Genomic DNA, 19,178 nt, shown 5'->3' with positions numbered 1-19,178 from the left:
CAAGCATCACTGCCTTGGAAGTGAATGCAAACAAATGACTGACTTCAGTAGTGCCTGTCCTCAAACGAGCGTAATTAACTCAAAAGGGTGTGGAGGTCACATGGTAGGATCAAAGATCATTTGTAGTCATGAAGTGCTGGCTGATATTTTTTTTTCTGTTCCCACTTGGAACATTCTTCCCTGTTTAAGTTGATAGAGGATGTTCACTTTTTAAATGTACACAATGTCTTTTAATCAATTTTACAACTTCACATTGTGGCAGTATGAAGAAAAACTATCCTTTCAGATGAGCCTATTATCAAAATTTGACTTACTGAATATTACCAAAGTCTAGTTTGGACACTTACAAAGAAAGTTCTCTGGCAAAATATTGTTAGTTTGGGGATAGTTGGTCATATGATATTATGATCGATAATGATTAGATAATTTATCCAGAGATCACCTGTCTTCCAGTTCTCTATTTTGAACTAGCACATCAATGATGTGGAGCTCATCCGACATCTCGCAGCGAAATTTAACACAATTTTAATTTCAGCCCAGTTGACACTGTAGTGAATTATATTGGTGACATAAATTGAGGATATAGAATTGAAATTGATGAAGAAATGACATAGAAGCATTTTTTTGTGATCTATGAATAAATTTCATATAAATTAAGCATAAATAACTTTCAAGTCAAAATTTCTTAACTCTGTGTAGAACCTTGGTGAACCTTATGTAGCTCTCACATGGAACAAAAATAATCAAAATCAATCAACAAATAAATAATTTTTGTGAGTTTTGAAAATATATGAATGAATTAGCATATTTAATGAATTTCAAAATTCTGTGTTGAAATTTTGTATCACCACCTCGAGCTATCATATATACAAACAACATTGAAATTGATCAACAAATGTAGAATGTAGGGGATGCTCTCTATACATGCAGCACCCCCACAGAATCTTTAGCACCCCCGCTCCCCAAGGCCATGAGACTGACTTACTGGATGCAGTGTTAATATATCATCTCTAATGAGTAGAAAACCTACAAAATGACATCCAATCTAAATACAAGCTCTAACACTCTCATAACATGAAGGCACTAACAACTTGTATGATCTCAAGTCTGGGGGGTGTTTCACAAAGATTTAAGTATGACTGAGGTCGCATTTAAATGTCGACGCGTACACGATATGCAACCCGCAGTAGTGCGCGTCCTCTTGGCATGATCTGACCAATGCTGTCATGCCTTTTATACTGCGCGCAACTAGACATTTAAGTGCGACTCTAAGTCATACTTAAATCTTTGTGAAACACCCCCCTGGTGTTTGGTGTTGATGCTGGGGAAAAAAATACAAGATTGCAGTCTCTGCAACTGTTTCAGAGTATTCTAACAAGCAGCCATGCTGGAGGACATACAATAAAAACCTGTGCATCGATCCGTGATAAATCATTGTTGTAAAAGGTCTAATGCAAAGGTTTCCTATTTCCTGCCCTCCACTCTAAAACTGGATCTACTCTACATCATACTTTGAATCATTTCACAGATAACTGAATAAACACGGTTTAAGTGATAATGTCTAGGTAGTGCTGCATCTCGTTTCATAAAGACTTGTTATAATAACAAATGCAAGATTTCTATAACAAATCAAATTGAAGTATTTCAGTAGTTTATAACTGTCATCGTAAATTTGTTATCGTAACATGTTTTATGAAACCGTCCCCAGGTTGATATTCAATTTCACGTTGATCGATTATCAGTAGCAAAATATTGTTGATAACACAATACATCGCCGTGTCTGAAAATACATTATACGAAAGGGGAATGATTCTAATTTTTCTCTTTGGTGCTTGTCCAGGAAAAGCGGACATTTGGGTACCAACTCACAAAGTTATGAGTTGGTACTGAACAGAATTTGTTGTGTAAAACAGTGATTAACTAATTATAATCATCAATATTTTGGGAATATCGTGTTACTGCAATATATGAACATAATCATAAAACCATTATTAAATATTTCTTCAATATCGCATAATTTTTGATAAAATCGAAATATCACCCAGCACTGTCTTGGAATCATGATTGCACAAAGATTTGAAATGAATCACACTCAGACCCAATCCTTTGGATTCTTTAAGATCTCCATCAGCTTTGCCTCTCTGCTGCCCTCTTGTGGCGAGTGCTTGTATTGCCATTTCTGTTGAGACACCAAGATTTGAAAGGTTGAGATACATTTCAAAGTTGTAATCTTCTATATAATTCGAATTGCCAGTTTACGATAAAAAAGTGATTAGCTTAGCTTCCTTCTGCGGTCTCTGTTCAGACACAAAGATGGGGAAATTTCAGATTCATTTTAAATTTGTATTCTTCAAAATGGACAGACCTGACATATGCTAATAACGACATTCACCCCAGGATGATGCAAGAGCACATTTGTCATGCATCATATGAACTTAATATCAGTGTTCCTCCAATGGACTATGTATTACACAAAGCACCTCAAATAGAATTTTCTACAGGTTTTGTACAGACATTTGTAGCAATAATTATGTACATGTATGCTGGTGGAAGCCAAGAACACAGAAAGTGTTCTTCAATATCAACATCATTACCATCATCATCATTACCACCATCACCACCACCATCATCCTCATCATCAAGACAAGAACACCGAAAGTGATCTTCAATATCATCATCATTACCACCATCATCCTTGATCTTCAAAACTACCAACATCATCATTATTTCCATCACCATCACCACCATCATCATCAACAACATCACCCCAGCATCACCGTTGTCATAACCACCACCACCATCACCATATCATCATCACCATTTCCAACACTGTTGTCATCGCCAACACTACCATCCTGTTATTGCACTGTTTGTTTGATTTCATTCCCCTTTCCTTTTGAGGCCTTCATCAATTTCAAGCTCTAAGCATAAGATGAAGGTCTCCCACATTTCAAAATGTACTATGTTGATATACCTGGTATGTATATATATATATATATGTGTATTTTCTGCTATTTTTTGTAACAATAAAATAATATCAGGTATAAATATATTTTGATTAGATTATTAGATTGTATAATTATATCATTTACCTATGTTATGCTAAGAAAAAAAATGATTTCACTTGTATATGATTTTATTGGAATGTGGAAATAAATAAAATAAAATCCTCCTCCTCATCATCATCACCACCAATAATCTCAATACTACCACCACCATTATCATCATCACCATACACTTATTTCCTAAAATAATATTGGTAGTTACCACAACCATCACCGTATCATCATTATCATCACCATTTCCAACACTGTTTTCATCACCAACACTAACATCCTTCTCCTCATCATCATCACCACAAATCTCATTACTACCACCGCCAGCACCATTGTCATCATCACCATACCCTTATTTCCTGAAACAATATTGGTACTTACAGCCGTCTGAGGAAGTGACATGAATGTCATCACTACCACTACCATCCTCATCATCACTTTCATCATCATCACCATCACTATCATCATCACTATCATCGTCACTATCATCATCACCATCATCATCATCACTACCATCCTCATCATCACTATCATTATCGCCATCATCATCATCCTCATCACCATCATCATCAACATCACTACCATCATCATCATCATCATCACTACCATCATCATCACCATCATCACTATCATCATTATCATCATCATCACTATCATCATCATCATTATCATCATCATCATCATCCTCATCACCACCAACCTCATTACCACCACCACCAACTACAACACCACAATTATCATCATTTCCATAGCCATATTTACACAAAAAAATATTGGTACAGCCGTCTGAGGAAGTGACATGATTGTCATCACTACCACTACCACGTTTCATCATCATTATTATCATCATCAACATTATCACCATCATCATCAACATCACTACCGTCATCATCAACATCACTACCATCATCATCATCATCATCATTATCACTATCATCTCTATCATAATCATCATCATCATTATCACTATCATCTCTATCATAATTATCATCATCATTATCACTATCATCACTATCATAATCATCATCATCACTATCACTACCGTCATCATCATCATCAACATCATCATCACTATCATCATCACCATCATCATCACCATCATCATCACCATCATCATCACCATCATCATCATCACTATCATCATCACTATAATCATCATCTTCATCGTCATCACTATAATCATCATCACTATATCATCACCACCACCAACAACACCATCACGATTATCATCATTTCCATACCCATATTTACTAAAAAACAATATTTGTACTTACAGCCGTCTGAGGAAGCGACATGAGAATGCTCTCTATCCTTGCTCCAGGAGTGAACAGACCAAACTTGGTACCACGGTCATACACAAGGTTGAACTCTACATACCTGTATGCCAAACAGGAGAGAGAATGTAAGACACTGTTATCACATAGTGCCAGTGCCGGACCGTGACCCGGAGGGGTACTGTATTGTCTGTGAACAATGCTGTGCCCCTCTCCAATGCTTTGTCTCCTCCGGGTCATGGTCCGCCACTGCATAGTGCTAAAACTAGTGGAAACCAGTTGAGTGGAAACAAATTTAATGTGTAGCAGGAATACTCGAAGCGGTCTTAGAAGTGATCTTCCGAACCAGTTTGGAAAATCACCACGCCATGTAGTTTTCAAGACCGCTTTAATTTGCCTTTTTAAACTAGTTTCAGCATTGGCGAGGACCACAGAAATAGTTACATAGATTGTTAGTCATTTGAAATTTTGTTTTTCAACTTCTTGTAGCTTCTTTGTGATGATCAAGCCAATCACTTAAACATTCCTGTGAAGGAAATGTGCGGTAAACTGGGAATTTTGTTTAATCCAATGTTATTTTCATCGGTCTTTTCTTTTGCCATTTCATGAATTTGGATTCTGAAACCGATTGATGTGAGGGGCTATAGTACTGGCATAAAGACGTGCGTGAAACAATCAGGAGATGTCACAATTGTAGAGAAAAGCTACAAAGTACGGAGGTTGTTAAACATTTTTGATTTGCACAAATATTCTTACCTTCCTCTCCTTAAAAGCTGCCATTGCCTGAAATAAAATTGAAAAATGAATTTAGAATTAGATTTACGTTCAGAAAAGAAGAATGATTGACATAATGGTAGATCCCTATCATATATAGGGGAAGGCGGGGTAAGTTGTGACACTTTTTGCATGTAAGAATTGATATCACTAATAATATTGTAGAAATAAGTACCTTGCCTTTAAATTTGATTCTTGGGATATATTTTTTACCTATATATAACTTTCTACCCCAGCAAATGAAAGTCATTGTGACCTTTGAAAGAAATGATGTGAAATGGCTTAACTTGCCCCATCTGTGGGGTAAGTTGTGCCACCTTCTGGAGTATAAAGTTGGGCCACAAAAACTATGTTCGAAATGTATGCAGGAAGAACCAGCATGTCAATTTTTGATTTAAAGTCTTTTCACTTGCTAATTCTCTATAAATACCAACATCCTCTAAAAGTAAAAGAACTGTCGTGTGAATTTGCTCCTTTCCGCCTGCATATCAATGGCTTTTTAAGTTTTTATTATTTCTTTATATTACACATTACCATAAGAATTACCATGGCTCAACTTGCCCCAGTCTGAAATTCATGTGATATTTTCACATCCACACATTTCTTATGCATCCATCATGTAAAACGACTATGACAAGAATGAAAATCCATACCTGGACTAACAATATTGTTTTTATTTCTTTATTATATTTGAAGACGTGTGTGGGTAAAAAGCACTGATCTACATGTATTTCATGCCTTTTTAAAAACTTTTTTTGCTGAAATTTGTATTTTTCCCTCTAAAAAAGTACTTTTTGTTTCAAAGTTGAGAACAATGTGGTGGGGTTAAGGGTTATGTAATGGGTCATCAATACATGACACCACCATAACATCTGACTCATTCATTATTGGCCTGGGGGTGGTAGCTCAACTTGCCCCTATGTTCAACTTACCCTGCCTTTCCCCTTCCCCAAAAATCAATTAATTCGACAAAATCAAATTTTAGTTCTTGCTACTAAGTTTCTTGCATTTCTCACTTAGATGAATTTAATAGGATGGCAATTTTCTGAGGTAATCCTCAAAAGTTATATTCGTAATGCAATGAATAACAAATTACCACCTTTTCTGCATTTGAATTCCTGCTTTGCCTTGATTTTACAGTGAAAATTTACTTTGTTTCATACATATCATACATGTGGAGCATTGTGGCCCAGTGGATTAGTTTCCTGACTTTGAAACAGAGGGTCGTAAGTTCAAATCCCAGCCATGGCGTAATTTCTTTTGGCAAGAAATTCATGCACATTGTGCTGCACTCGACCCAGGTGAGGTAAGTGGATACCTGGCAGGAATTTATTCCTTGAAATGCCACCGCGCTGTAAAAAGCTGCGGGGCTAAAGCCAGGGTAATATAATATCCAATTGAGCACATAGGGATGCATTTGGCAGTGATATGCGCTATATAAGCATGTTGGTATTATTATATCTGTACAGGCGCACATGAGTAATGGCCCACCTTTCTATGGCAGCCACCTGCCCGTAGCGATCTGACTACTTAAATCCGGATCTGGGGCCACTTTCACAAAGGACTTGCAACTGTTGTAACTTTGTCATTATGGCAACCACATGTACCATGGTAACCTTGACTATGATTGCCTGCTGAGTCCTGTTACCATGGTAGTTGCCATTATGGCAAAGTCATAACAGTTGTATGAAACCGACCCCTGGGCTGTTCATTTCCTTCATGGCTCTCTGCCATAATGCTGTGTCATTTGGGTGATGTCCGACACTTTTCCGTCTTCTTTTAGAGCCCACCCCCATGTCTCACACTTGGATCGCTCCCTTCTGTGATTTTTTCTTTTTTATTTAAATGTATGTGCAGAATAATTATAGCTGTTGCCAATTTGAGGATTAAAGTATTGTTTAACTTTGTGAGCAGCCGATTTAAAAAATTCTCAAACCAAGATGAAATTTGTGCACAAGTGCATGTAAACCCTGAAAACAACCATTATTGAGAATGAAAAGCTAAAACTACAAGGCAAACCCTGATTTTGTAAATAGGCATCTTATAGACACCTAAATAGTACACATAAGTGTATGGGATGAAAGTAAGATGGTGTTTCCGGTCACTTTATATTTCAATTTTTGAAGCACTTAATTATTTTCAACCGCAATTTTTCTGGGCTCCATTTTTGTAACATATCACAGACACAGGTGACAAGTGTGACCTTCTAGCTCAGATTTTTTAAGTCAAACCAATGTTAACCAATCACTTTAAAGGTGATAATTAGACTTCCGGAAAGCTCTGTACCTTCATGGATGTAAGAAATCGAATGTACTCACCTTTCTTTGTATCCATATGGATCTTTCATGTGTTTGGTAACAATAGGAATGTAACAAGGTAGGATTGCCGTTGCACAACTCTGCAATCAAATCAATAAATCAAACCAAATAAAATAGAATTAAATACATATGTCAACATTAATGCAGCAAATGTGCTGCACTCAATCCAGGTGAGGTGAATGAATGGGTACCTGGTAGAAAGAAATTCCTTGAATGCTTGAGTGCCTAGGCAGCCAAGCTAAAGCCGGGGTAATGATAATAATAGCAGGACCCGCTGGGAGTACAGTTTTCAGAACTGAAGTGGCGTCCCTGGGTAAATATACTTATATTAACATTATTATTAATAATTCCTCTTTAAAAGTCCAGAACTATATATGTAGCATGTAGTATTTTTCATATGGTTAAACAAAAACATGAAGAAATGAAAATAAAATTTACAGACATTTACAAGATATCTGTGAATGATAAATCATCAGTTATATTCTCTGTTGGGGACATGCAGACACTCTAATCAATACAAAATGAAATAAATGATCAGCAGTCATTTTACAGAAAGAGCGAGAGAAAGAAGGTAATTCTCACTTACTTTGACAAATGAAAATGCTTTTTCTTGAGATGGTTGATCGACGTCATCAAAGAATATTCCACCAAGACCTCTCCTTTCACCTAGGGAGTGATAAAAAATTGATCACAATCAAGAGTTACATGCATCAAAGCCCAGTGTGCACGTCTTGACAGGAGTGCACTCAGATCCAAAATTTTTCCCCCATAGGATGGCACATTATGGGGGTTCCACAAAATATATTATGAAGAAATTAAGAGTTTGTTGCATTATAAGAATAAGCCAAAACAGATGTTTTAGGGTATATTTTCAGCATTTTCAACAAATGGGAGAGGTATACATGTACTTCTGTGACATCACAAATCTTGGTCGCATTACCCATGGGAGGATATCCATAGCATTAGTGATTTCAGCATTCAAATGCTCTTAACTTTCTTATTATTTGTCCAACTGTTCTCAAACTATCATTTTTTGGCTTTCATACAAGCATACCCATTAAAGGGTTTTATTCCCCTTTAAACTGAACAGTTTCTGTTTTACCTCTGAATTCCACAACAAAGTAGTTGTCGCACCATTCTTTGAACTTTGAATAGTACTCGGGGTCGTGAAGGTCACAGGCCGCCTTCAGCGTTCGATGAAAATGTGTTGCATCCTGGGAGAGGAAATACAAGATCGATTCTCAAAATGACATGACTGTACATGTATGTTCTTATATCTGGGAGACATCAAACTTTAAGTTCAAATTGTTGGGTAAACCAATTACTATTCTAGTTATGAAATGCATTTCAAAATGATGGCTAGTTTCACAACCATCTACATGAACATACTTCAAAGCAAAATCTTTAGAATATATTCATTAAAATGTCATATGTGTTTGTCAAAGTATTTGAATGTATATATATTTGGAAGACATTTAACAATGAATGTGTTAAAACTTTGGAGCAAATGATTTTTTTTTAGTTTTGAAATTTATTTCAAAATTCTAGTTTGTTTACAAGCACCATTTACATGATTCCAAGTGAAATTTTAGGGGGGATAATTTAGATTCAACTAAGTGAAGATGTTTTTTTTCCAAAAATATCAAGCACTTATCCTGAAGGTGTACATGTATGACATAACTTTTTCATTTTTATTCAAGATGATCGATTCAGTTTGGATCCCCTTAAAAGCCACAATCACTGAGTCTTTTTCCTAAGTCTCTACCTCTTCATCTAGATAACAGGGGTTCAAGTCTGTACCCCTCAATACCATCAACAATCCTTTACCCCAATGCCTTACCACTTCATCAACATAAGAGGGTCAGGTCTGTACCCCTCCATATCACCAATTCACCTTTTCCCTAATGCTTTTACCTCATCTGGATAGTAGGGGTAAAGTTTGTACCCCTCCATATCCCCATTGTGCCTTTTCCCTAGTGATTTACCTATTCATGTAGATATTAGGGGGTCAAGTTTGTACCCCTCCATATCACCACTGAGCCTTTTCCCCAGTGATTTACCTTTTCATGTAGATATTAGGGGGTCAAGTTTGTACCCCTTTATATCGCACTTAAGCCTTTTCCCTCTTCATCTCCAACATAAGTGGGCCAAGTCTGTACCCCTCCAAAGAAGGTCCAAACAACAGCTGAGACTTTTTATCACTTGCACCTTACTCTAAATTTACACACACATTGTTGTGGGTGCAGTCTTTGTTGCCTCCAACCACTTCTAAAACATCTGAGTCCCGTCTTACAAAGAGTTGCGATCGATCTGATCAATCGCAACTATGGAAAGCAAGCAAAGTCAACATATAAAATGCATGTTTGTTTGACAAAAAAATTCTAGATATGAATGTATATCCATAAATTCATTGATTTCTTGACAATTTGGTGTGTTCTCCTTTGTTTACAAAGGACATTTTGCAAATTTCCTGTAAGAAGAAAATAAGACACTATTGGATTTCCATAGAGTTACGATTGACTGGATCAATCAGAACTCTTTGTCAGATGGGGCCCTGAAATGAGGATAGCATGAATCAAGAACCACTGAAGTGATCCCTTTCAATAATAATAACAATAATAATAAAAGGCATCTATATAGCGCCATCTATCTAGAAATATTCTATTCAAAGACGAGGTGATATTATTATTATTACAAAAGCTTTAGCTCGAGCTGCCTTTCAGCGCTCATTTGTTCAAGGAATTAATCCTACCAGGTACCCATTCACCTCACCTGGGTTGAGTGCAGCACAATGTGGATAAATTTCTTGCTGAAGGAAATTACATGTACACTATGGCTGGGATTCGAACCCACGACCCTCTGTTTCAAAGTCAGAAGACTTATCCACTGGGCCACAACGCTCAAATACATACCTCTTCATCTAAATAGTAGGGGGTCAAGTCTGTACCCCCGCCAAACCACCACTGGGACTCTCCGTCTTGCTCCACTTCAAAGTAACGGTAGTTAAAATGCAGGGTAGGCACCATGGGATTGCGCTGTGGAAGGTGGAATAAAGGTAAAAGAAAGTAGTAGCAGCAAGACATTATTTCATGAGAAAGTCTTCAAAAACAAGGTTAATTGCCACCATATTGTTATAGAGCTAGGTCTGGGACACTGAAATGCACTTATCTTTGTGAAATCATGGAATCTTAGCTGAAAGCCGATAATTCTGATGATCACTAACACAAAAGGGCATACGCAGATGTAGGACTGTGTATTAATGGTTTGGGAAAATACCAAAATACAAACTGGGTCCCGTAACACAAAGGTAAGCGATTAATTGTACACTGTAGTCAATCTACGATCATTGCTAAGCTTTGTGTTATGGGCCCCTGGTCTTAATTGATTTTAAACTATGAATAGCCAATCATGGCATAGATCCCTAAAGTAAAGATTCAATGAATAAACTTGTTTGACAATGTTTGACACTCAAATCATTGTCTGGAATGGATTAAATTATCTTTCGCCATCAAGGAATCAGAAAAGAGCACAGTAAACAGAAGAAAAATTTTGATTCTATTTGCTTCGCATAATTTTAGCTCCGGGTTAAACCATGGCCTATTAGGTTAAACCAGAATACGGGCCAAAGTCAGTAATGAAAAAAAGAAGGTAGCCGAGAAACAAAAAGAGTACTTACTGGGTGAATGACAGAGCTGATACCTGTAGCGAAGAATGGGAGCTCTTTGCCAGGTGTCAGGGGCTTCCCCCTAAATAAAATGAAAAGTAAGATAAAGCATTGTGAGCACATCGTTGCCAACACTATTCTAGAGATAAACAAGCACCATCTGACATAGCAACAAGTGTTACAGCATCTTTGTAATGATTCATCAATCTTCTTGATAATGCATTATCACTACATTTTGCTGCTTTTTTAATAAGAACATTGTTTAAACCAGCTGGGTAGTACTTTTTAGGGGAAGGGGTAGGGGCTGTTTTACACATTGGGGCAGTTGCTGAATAGTTGGGACCATTTTCTTACTTTAAGTGCTACTTGTTTGTGAAACATGCAATTATGCACTATTAGAATACAAATATTAGTATTCTTTTGTATGTAGAATGTATATTTTTAAAATGTTCTTGAACATTTTGGGCAGATCTTGGTGGCTGCTCAAGAAAGATGGTTGCCGCAAAACACTCCATTTGGGGAATTTTAGGGGCAATTTTGACGATGATGAGGGCAAATCACTCTTGTATATTTCCTACAGTGGAGGGGTGGTGCTATTCTATTACACACTAGAACAGTTGCTGAATAGTTGCGGCTATTCCTTTCATTTGAAGGGCTACTTTTATGCAACATGCAATCATACGGTATCAAAATACAAATATCATCATTCTGTTGTATTGTATGCGTATCAATTTTCAAAAGGTTCTTCTTGAATGTTTATGGCAGGTCTAGGGGGCAACTCTAGAGAAGAAAGTTGCCCAAAAGCACTCATTTGGCAAATTTCAGGGGGCGATTTTGACGTTGATGAGGGCGAAATTCCTCATCACCCTACTCTATTTCCTACAGTACAACCAATTCATGGAATGTCACACAATGCAACTTTGTCAAGACTACAAAGCTTCAGGTTAAATATAATAAGATTGATTTTGATGTATGAGGATCACCACCGTCCATTATGTTATATTGAATGGTGCTGTAGGATAGGTAAATTGACAACTATCAACTTATCATATGGTCTACCTTCATTTAATCTAATGCCAGTCCGTCCATCAACATTTTGTGTATCAACCATTTGGTCCAGTCATCACTTCATCTAATCACCAGTTCGTCTACGACCATTTCGTCTCATAACCAGTTGGTCTGATACCTTTTTTTTCTCATTCATTAAATGGCTATTGGACCTACTAGTTGTTAGAATAAATGGCGAGTGGACAAAATGGCAAGTAGACTATGTGGATAGTCAATGAACTGATGGTAGACCAAAACCGGTGTGTTGGCTCAGTTGGTAGAGCGTCCGTCTCACAACCGGGAGGTCGGGGGTTCAAACCCCGGCCGCGTCAGACCAAAAGAAGTTAAAAGATGGGAGTTGCTGCTACCCTGTTTGGCGTTCAACAATTAAAGGGATAGAGCCTCGTCGATCTGGCGCTGTACGGTGGCTGCCGGGCCCACGATCAGTTGGGCAAAGCAAATTTTCGGAGTATTTCATTTCTTGTCTATTTCGAACAATAAATTATGGATTTTCATTATTTTTGATTTTCATGATAGTAGACGAGTTGGCAATTGGAAGAATTGGCTTTAGACCAACTGAAAATAAACCACAGGATACAGACTGGTGACCACATATCTACCTTGCTCTCATTTGTGCAGCGGCCTTGGAGGACAGCTTGCCATGTACGACCGAGATGTTAACACCCGCTCTCTCAAACACCTCTCCATCCTCCATGATACAGGTGATACCCCCTCCTCCCTACAACATGCAAAAGAGAAGGGATAACCCAGAGTGGACTTATAGTGAGAGTTTAGTGATGCCCCATGGTTACATGATTATGCTCCTGCAACATTTTCTTCCTGTCATATCTTTGCCTGCCACGGACAGAATCATTCTTGTGCCACATGAATTTCAAGGTGCAACATTAACTCTAAATGGACTGGCCTATTTCGACATCTGAGAAGATGGCCGGGGGGGGGGGGGGGGAGGAGAGTGGGATGATTCAGCCCCTTATAATCTTGGCCGTCATACGCGATCAAAATTTCAATTAAAAATGTCGAGGGCGGGGGGGGGTAAATAAGATTGTAGGGTCTTTTTTTGTTGTGTGTGTATAGTACGATGCGATGCTGTCGATGCACACATCATTATTGTGTATGTGTGCATGAACAATTGACTTAAAACACTCTGTGTGTATTGTGAATAGACTGTGACTTGTGTCGAACTTGGCAGCCTACTGTATGTGACTCAAGCCGAACAAAGTGGGCAAAGAGTTAATATCGCAGAGGGCATAGGGTTACAGTTAGGATTATAATAGACTTTTTGGTTCAGAATAATGGAAGATAAGGATTATGGTTTATTTACTTCTGGAGGTGATATTTCATGTTTGGCAATAACATGCAGATTTTCCATCGAAGCAATTGTCGCTTGAGCAAATGTCACGATGGGTCCCACAAGGGGGGGGGGCTTAGGGTGATCACCCTTTCCCCTTTGGTTGTTCAAGTAGTAAACGAAATAAAAAGAGGGAGAAATTGATCCAAATCACCCCAAGGCCACCATAGCCATGACCTTTAACAGAAGACCTTTTGATTGGCGCCAATGATGTCCTTTCATTAGCCTTCCCATTTCATCATCATCATCATCATCATAAACATCATCATCATCATGCCAAAGATTTAAATCCAGTTGTGTTCCCTTGAACGGGGGTGGCTGGATTCACCTCCCACTCACAGCAATCACCCTTACCCCCTCCCTCCACTTTCCCAATCAGTGCTTCCTCCATCCTCAACCCAACCCTCCTACTCTCCCCCTCCACTTGCTTCTACCATGTCTTCTATGATGTAATATTACAGAAATATTCACCTCATAGAACAGGGTACTTATACTATAAACAAATTTTGAAATTGATGGTCTAAAAGTCTGCTCCCTACATTAAAATTGATACAGAGAATGATGATAAGTTCAATCTGCAACAGGCCCAATCATATTCAAATTTCAAAGGGATTAGAAAGAAACGGTGAAACGTACCTCCGATCTTTCCCATCTGTCAATCTTGAACTTCTTCTCTCCTTCTATTTCCTCCAGAGCTTTGCAGATTTTGGCCTGAAAGCAATAAAGGAAATGCCACAAATAAAATGAAACCCCTGAAATATCAACAATAGAAACAAAGTACATGCTAGTGTGCACAGAAATGTGAGATAGATAGCAGATCTCAACAGTACCCAACCAATCCTGTTTCTTTTTCTATGCCATTCATCACCCCCCCCCCCCCCCCCCGGGACACTATCTTCATTCATACCCCCTGAATATATTTCCATCCCAATTCAAACCTTCACCCCCTACATGTATTTCCACAGCTCTCTCTATAACCTTGTCTGGAGATATTGCAGAGAATGAATTCTTATCACATCTTTGGTGAGTGCAGGCAAATTTGACCATGGAATATGCACCAACATGTTTGCCAGTGAGAAGCAGTGTCAACGTTCTACAGCAAAAAAAAAGTATTCTTAGAAGGGAAAGAGTTTTTTTTTTACAAAAAAGAGTATTTTTACAAATTTGTCTCAACGTAACAATTGAGAGCCTGTTGTAGTGAAATCAGTGAAAAAACATGGGAAAAGACTAAACCTGAAAACTTGATAATTCACCCTTTTGCAGCGCCAGATTGATGTATCTCTATCTGTTGTGTTATTGGACGCCAAACAAGGTAGCAGCAATTCCCATCTTTTAAATGTCTTTTTGGTCTGACATGGCCGGGATGTGGACTCCTGAACTCCTGACCTCCCGGTTGTGAGACAGATGCTCTACCAACTGAGCCCACACACCGGTTTCTCCCAGGTTGGGGGGGGGGTAAACTATATCGCTGCACCCATACACTCATTTCTTTTTGTCAAACACCCATAAACATGAATATGTCCCATTTGTAAAATAACACCCTATTAAGACATCTTCACCAGCATTCTGTAAAGTGTAAATACAAAAAAAATTGTGCCCCTTTTCAAGGGAGTTTAGATAAAAACAAGTGGAATGCCTCTGGCCGTCTCACCTGCATCACGGGATTCAACATAGCAACAGTGCTGACTTTGAAAACTACTATAACTCCCACAAGATGTTCCGTGATACTTGGTTACTCTTATTTCCACATTTTATGAATTAGACCAATACACTTTACAGAGATAGGATGGTAATTCAACAAATATCCCCAATGTGGCCAAAGTTTATTGACCTCACATGACCTTTGACCTTGATCATGTGACCTGAAACTTGCACAGGATATTCAGTGATACTTGATTACTCTTATGTCCAAGTTTCAAAAGTCAGATCAATAAACTTGCAAAGTTATGATGGTAATTCAACAGATACCCCCATTATGGCCAAAGTTCATTGACCTTTGACCTTGGTCATGTGACCTAAAATGCGCACAGGATGTTCAGTGATACTTGATTACTCTTATGTCCAAGTTTTATGAACTAGACCAACATACTTTTAAAGTTATGATGGTAATTCAACAAATACCTCCCAATTCGGCCAAAGTTCATTGACCCTAAATGATCTTTGACCTTGATCATGTGACCTGAAACTTGCACAGGATGTTCAGTGATACTTGATTACTATTATGTCCAATTTTCATGAATCAGATCCAAAATTAAAGTTTTGATTGTAATTCAACAGATGCCCCAAATCGGCCAAAGTTCATTGACCCTAAATGACCTTTGACCTCGGTCATGTGACGTGAAACTCATGCAGGATGTTCGGTGATACTTGATTAATCTTATGTCCAAGTTTAATGAACTAGGTCCATATATTTTCTTAAGTTATGATGACATTTCAAAAACTTAACCTCAGGTTAAGATTTTGATGTTGATTCCTCCAACATGGTCTAAGTTCATTGACCCTAAATGACCTTTGACCTTGGTCATGTGACATGAAACTCTTATAGGATGTTCAGTAATACTTGAATAACCTTATGGCCAAGTTTCATGAACTACTTCCATATACTTTCTAAGTTATGATGTCATTTCAAAAACTTAACCTTAGGTTAAGATTTGATGTTGACGCCGCCGCCATCATCGGAAAAGCGGCGCCTATAGTCTCACTCTGCTATGCATGTGAGACAAAAATCAATCCAGACCAACATTGGGAAGAAGAAACACCATGCACCCTAAATTCCAATAAAATACATGTAAATTCCACAAATATTACCATTTACCTTATTTTGGACCTCTTAAAAAATACCCTCTTCTACATTTCTAGTGTTTTTTTTTTAATAATGACAATAACTTACATTTGTATTGCGCAATATTTCTGCTTAAAAAATTCATAGGGGCAGGGTCATTCGATTAATCTAGAAATAAGTGAGTTATAAGGGAAGATTATAAGGGACGTTATAAGGGACCAATCACAAAGCTAAAAAAGAAGGGAGGGAGTTCCAAAGGGGTGGAACAATAGATGAAAAAAGGCATCCTTGTGCTTTGCAAGTATTGTATCTTAAAGGGGAAGTTCACCCTGAAGAAAACTTTGTTGTAAAAATAGCAGAAAAAATAGTAAAAAATATTGGTGAAGGTTTGAGGAAAATCTGTTAAAGAGTAAAAAAGTTATTAGAGTTCAAAATTTGGGATTTGTGACGTCATAAACGAGCAGCTGCCCCATGTGTTATGTAATATAAAATGTATGAATTTCAAATTTTGTATGGTTCCTGATGACTTAATTTTGTTTTCTATTCATGATCAGGTGTGAAATGATTTGTCTATTGATATACAAAAGTTACAGTGAAAACCATTTTCAATTTTCTGAGAAAATGACATTTCATTGATTTTTTACCATTCGCTATGTATAAATGCTGCTCGCATATGACGTCACAAATCAAATAATTGAAATTCTAATAACTTTTTAATTATTTGATGAATTTTTCTCAAACCTTCGGCAATATTTTTTATTATTTTTTCTGCTATTTTTACAATAAACTTTTTGTCAGGGTGAACTTCCCCTTTAACCAGGGCCCCATAACACAAAGGTTAGAGATTAATCGTACGCTTGATTTTCACAATTGACCGTACATTGTAGTCAACAAAATCAATCGTAGAAAAATGTTCTACGATCATTGCTAAGCTTTATGTTACGGGCCCCAGGAATTACCTTTTTATGACCTTTTTCTGGTAGTGCATGTACACAACAAGAGGCCCCCGCCCCTGGGCCATTTTTCCTTGATAATGTGCAACATACTTTGTTCACATACCTGTGTTTTCATAATGAAGAGTTCCATCTTTGCTTTCATTTTGTCCTCCTGGGGAAAAAATAAATAAATAAAAAATCCTAATTAATTTATCATTATTCATTAGAATGTTGGTAAGGCTGCAAATATCAAATACTTCAAATATTGAAATAAAAAAAATAAAGCAATAATATATAATAAAGCATTCCTAAAGCAGGGCTCCACACTAACAATTTTTTCTACTGGTCCAACCTATTCATGTCGGACCAGTAGATACCCAGTTTTTCAAATTTTTACTGGTCCGAACCTAAAATCTACTGGTCCCAAAAAATAAAGAAAACATTAAGAAAAGGCGCAAGTTTATTTTTCTAGCCTTTCGTTACCCCCCCCAAATAAAAATGAAGGACAAAAAGAAAGCAAGACCGAAACGAAGAAAGACAGAAACGAAGAAAGAAAGAAAGGAAGGAAGGAAGGAAAAGAAAGAATAAAAGAAAGGAAGAAAAAAAGGTAAAGAAAGGATAGATGTGAAGGAAGAAAAAAAAGAAAGAACTAAAAAAGGAAAGGAATAAAGAAGGAACAAATATAAGAAAGAAAGAAAGAAGGAAGGGAGGGAGGGAAGCTATACAGAAAGAAAGGGTAAAAGGAGAGATGGAAAGACGGAAAAAAGAAAGAAAGGAAGGATTGAAAGAAGGAAGGAATTAAGGAAGAAATGAAGGAAAGGTAAAATGATAGATAGAAGGAAGGAATTAAGGAAGAAATGAAGGAAAGGTAAAATGATAGATATAAGGAAGGAATTAAGGAAGAAATGAAGGAAAGGTAAAATGATAGATAGAAGGAAGGAATTAAGGAAGAAATGAAGGAAAGGTAAAATGATAGATGGAAGGAATTAAGGAAGAAATGAAGGAAAGGTAAAATGATAGATAGAAGGAAGGAATTAAGGAAGAAATGAAGGAAAGGTAAAATGATAGATAGAAGGAAGGAATTAAGGAAGAAATGAAGGAAAGGTAAAATGATAGATAGAAGGAAGGAATTAAGGAAGAAATGAAGGAAAGGTAAAATGATAGAAGGAATTAAGGAAGAAATGAAGGAAAGGTAAAATGATAGATAGAAGGAAGGAATTAAGGAAGATATGAAGGAAAGGTAAAATGATAGATAGAAGGAAAGAAATAAAGGAAGGAAGGGAAGGAAAGAAGCAAGCAATTATAAAAAAAGAATAGATGAAAGGAAGAAAAAAAAGAAAGACCGAGAGACAAAGAAAGGTAGGAATGAAGAATAAAGGAAGCAGTCAAAAAAAAGAAAGGAAGGTACATGTAAAAGGATATAATTAACAAAGGGAAAAAGGAAAGAACAAGACAGATAGAAGAAAGGAAGGAATGAATGTAATAAAGAAAGGGCTGAGAAAAGAAATAAAAAAAGAAAGGGTAAATAAATGATGGATGGAAGAAAGAAACAAAGAATGAAGAAAGGGGTAAAAAGAAGGAAGGAAAGGAAGGAAGAAGAGATAAATATAGGATGGATGGACTCAAAAACTAAAGAAAGAAAATATCAGAAAGAAAGAGAGAGAGAGAAAAAGGAAATACTAAAGGATAGAAAGAAAAAAGGGAAATTAAAAAAAAAGACAGTAACAAAAAAATCGAGGGAAGAAACAAAGAAAGATTAAGAAGGAAAGAAAGATAGGAAGAAAGCTAAAACTACTATTATAAATAATTTATCAGTTTCTTTTTGGCTCAATTAAAATAGCTACGAAAGAAAGTCAGATACCAAGTGTATCAACACACACATAAATGCATATGTGGGGCTATTATGTATTCAGACGATATCACCCGAAACCCGATCTGTTTGAACCAAAACAGAAGTGA

The 19,178-nt window shown here is 37.1% G+C and overlaps 1 protein-coding gene across 1 annotated transcript in view; it reads right to left on the bottom strand.

Annotated features, from left to right (window-relative positions):
* Positions 1-1,270: 1,270 nt before the first annotated feature.
* Positions 1,271-19,178, bottom strand: part of LOC121414225 (oxygen-dependent coproporphyrinogen-III oxidase-like) — a 29,418-nt gene continuing 11,510 nt past the window's right edge. Inside the window, exons 5-15 of the mRNA XM_041607328.1 lie at positions 17,344-17,391; positions 14,139-14,213; positions 12,754-12,872; positions 11,099-11,168; positions 10,335-10,457; positions 8,525-8,636; positions 8,009-8,088; positions 7,423-7,502; positions 5,087-5,113; positions 4,331-4,433; positions 1,271-2,179 (exon numbers count right to left, since the gene is read on the bottom strand). Coding sequence (XP_041463262.1) covers positions 2,093-2,179; positions 4,331-4,433; positions 5,087-5,113; positions 7,423-7,502; positions 8,009-8,088; positions 8,525-8,636; positions 10,335-10,457; positions 11,099-11,168; positions 12,754-12,872; positions 14,139-14,213; positions 17,344-17,391 — 924 coding nt within the window. The 3' untranslated portion in view covers positions 1,271-2,092. The remainder of the gene's footprint in view (positions 2,180-4,330; positions 4,434-5,086; positions 5,114-7,422; positions 7,503-8,008; positions 8,089-8,524; positions 8,637-10,334; positions 10,458-11,098; positions 11,169-12,753; positions 12,873-14,138; positions 14,214-17,343; positions 17,392-19,178) is intronic.

This window comes from Lytechinus variegatus, chromosome 4, assembly GCF_018143015.1.
Source record: "Lytechinus variegatus isolate NC3 chromosome 4, Lvar_3.0, whole genome shotgun sequence".
Classification (NCBI taxonomy): Eukaryota; Metazoa; Echinodermata; class Echinoidea; order Temnopleuroida; family Toxopneustidae; genus Lytechinus; species Lytechinus variegatus.
The sequence above is the reverse complement of the archived record's forward strand: the minus strand, read 5'-3'. Positions and strand labels throughout refer to the sequence as shown.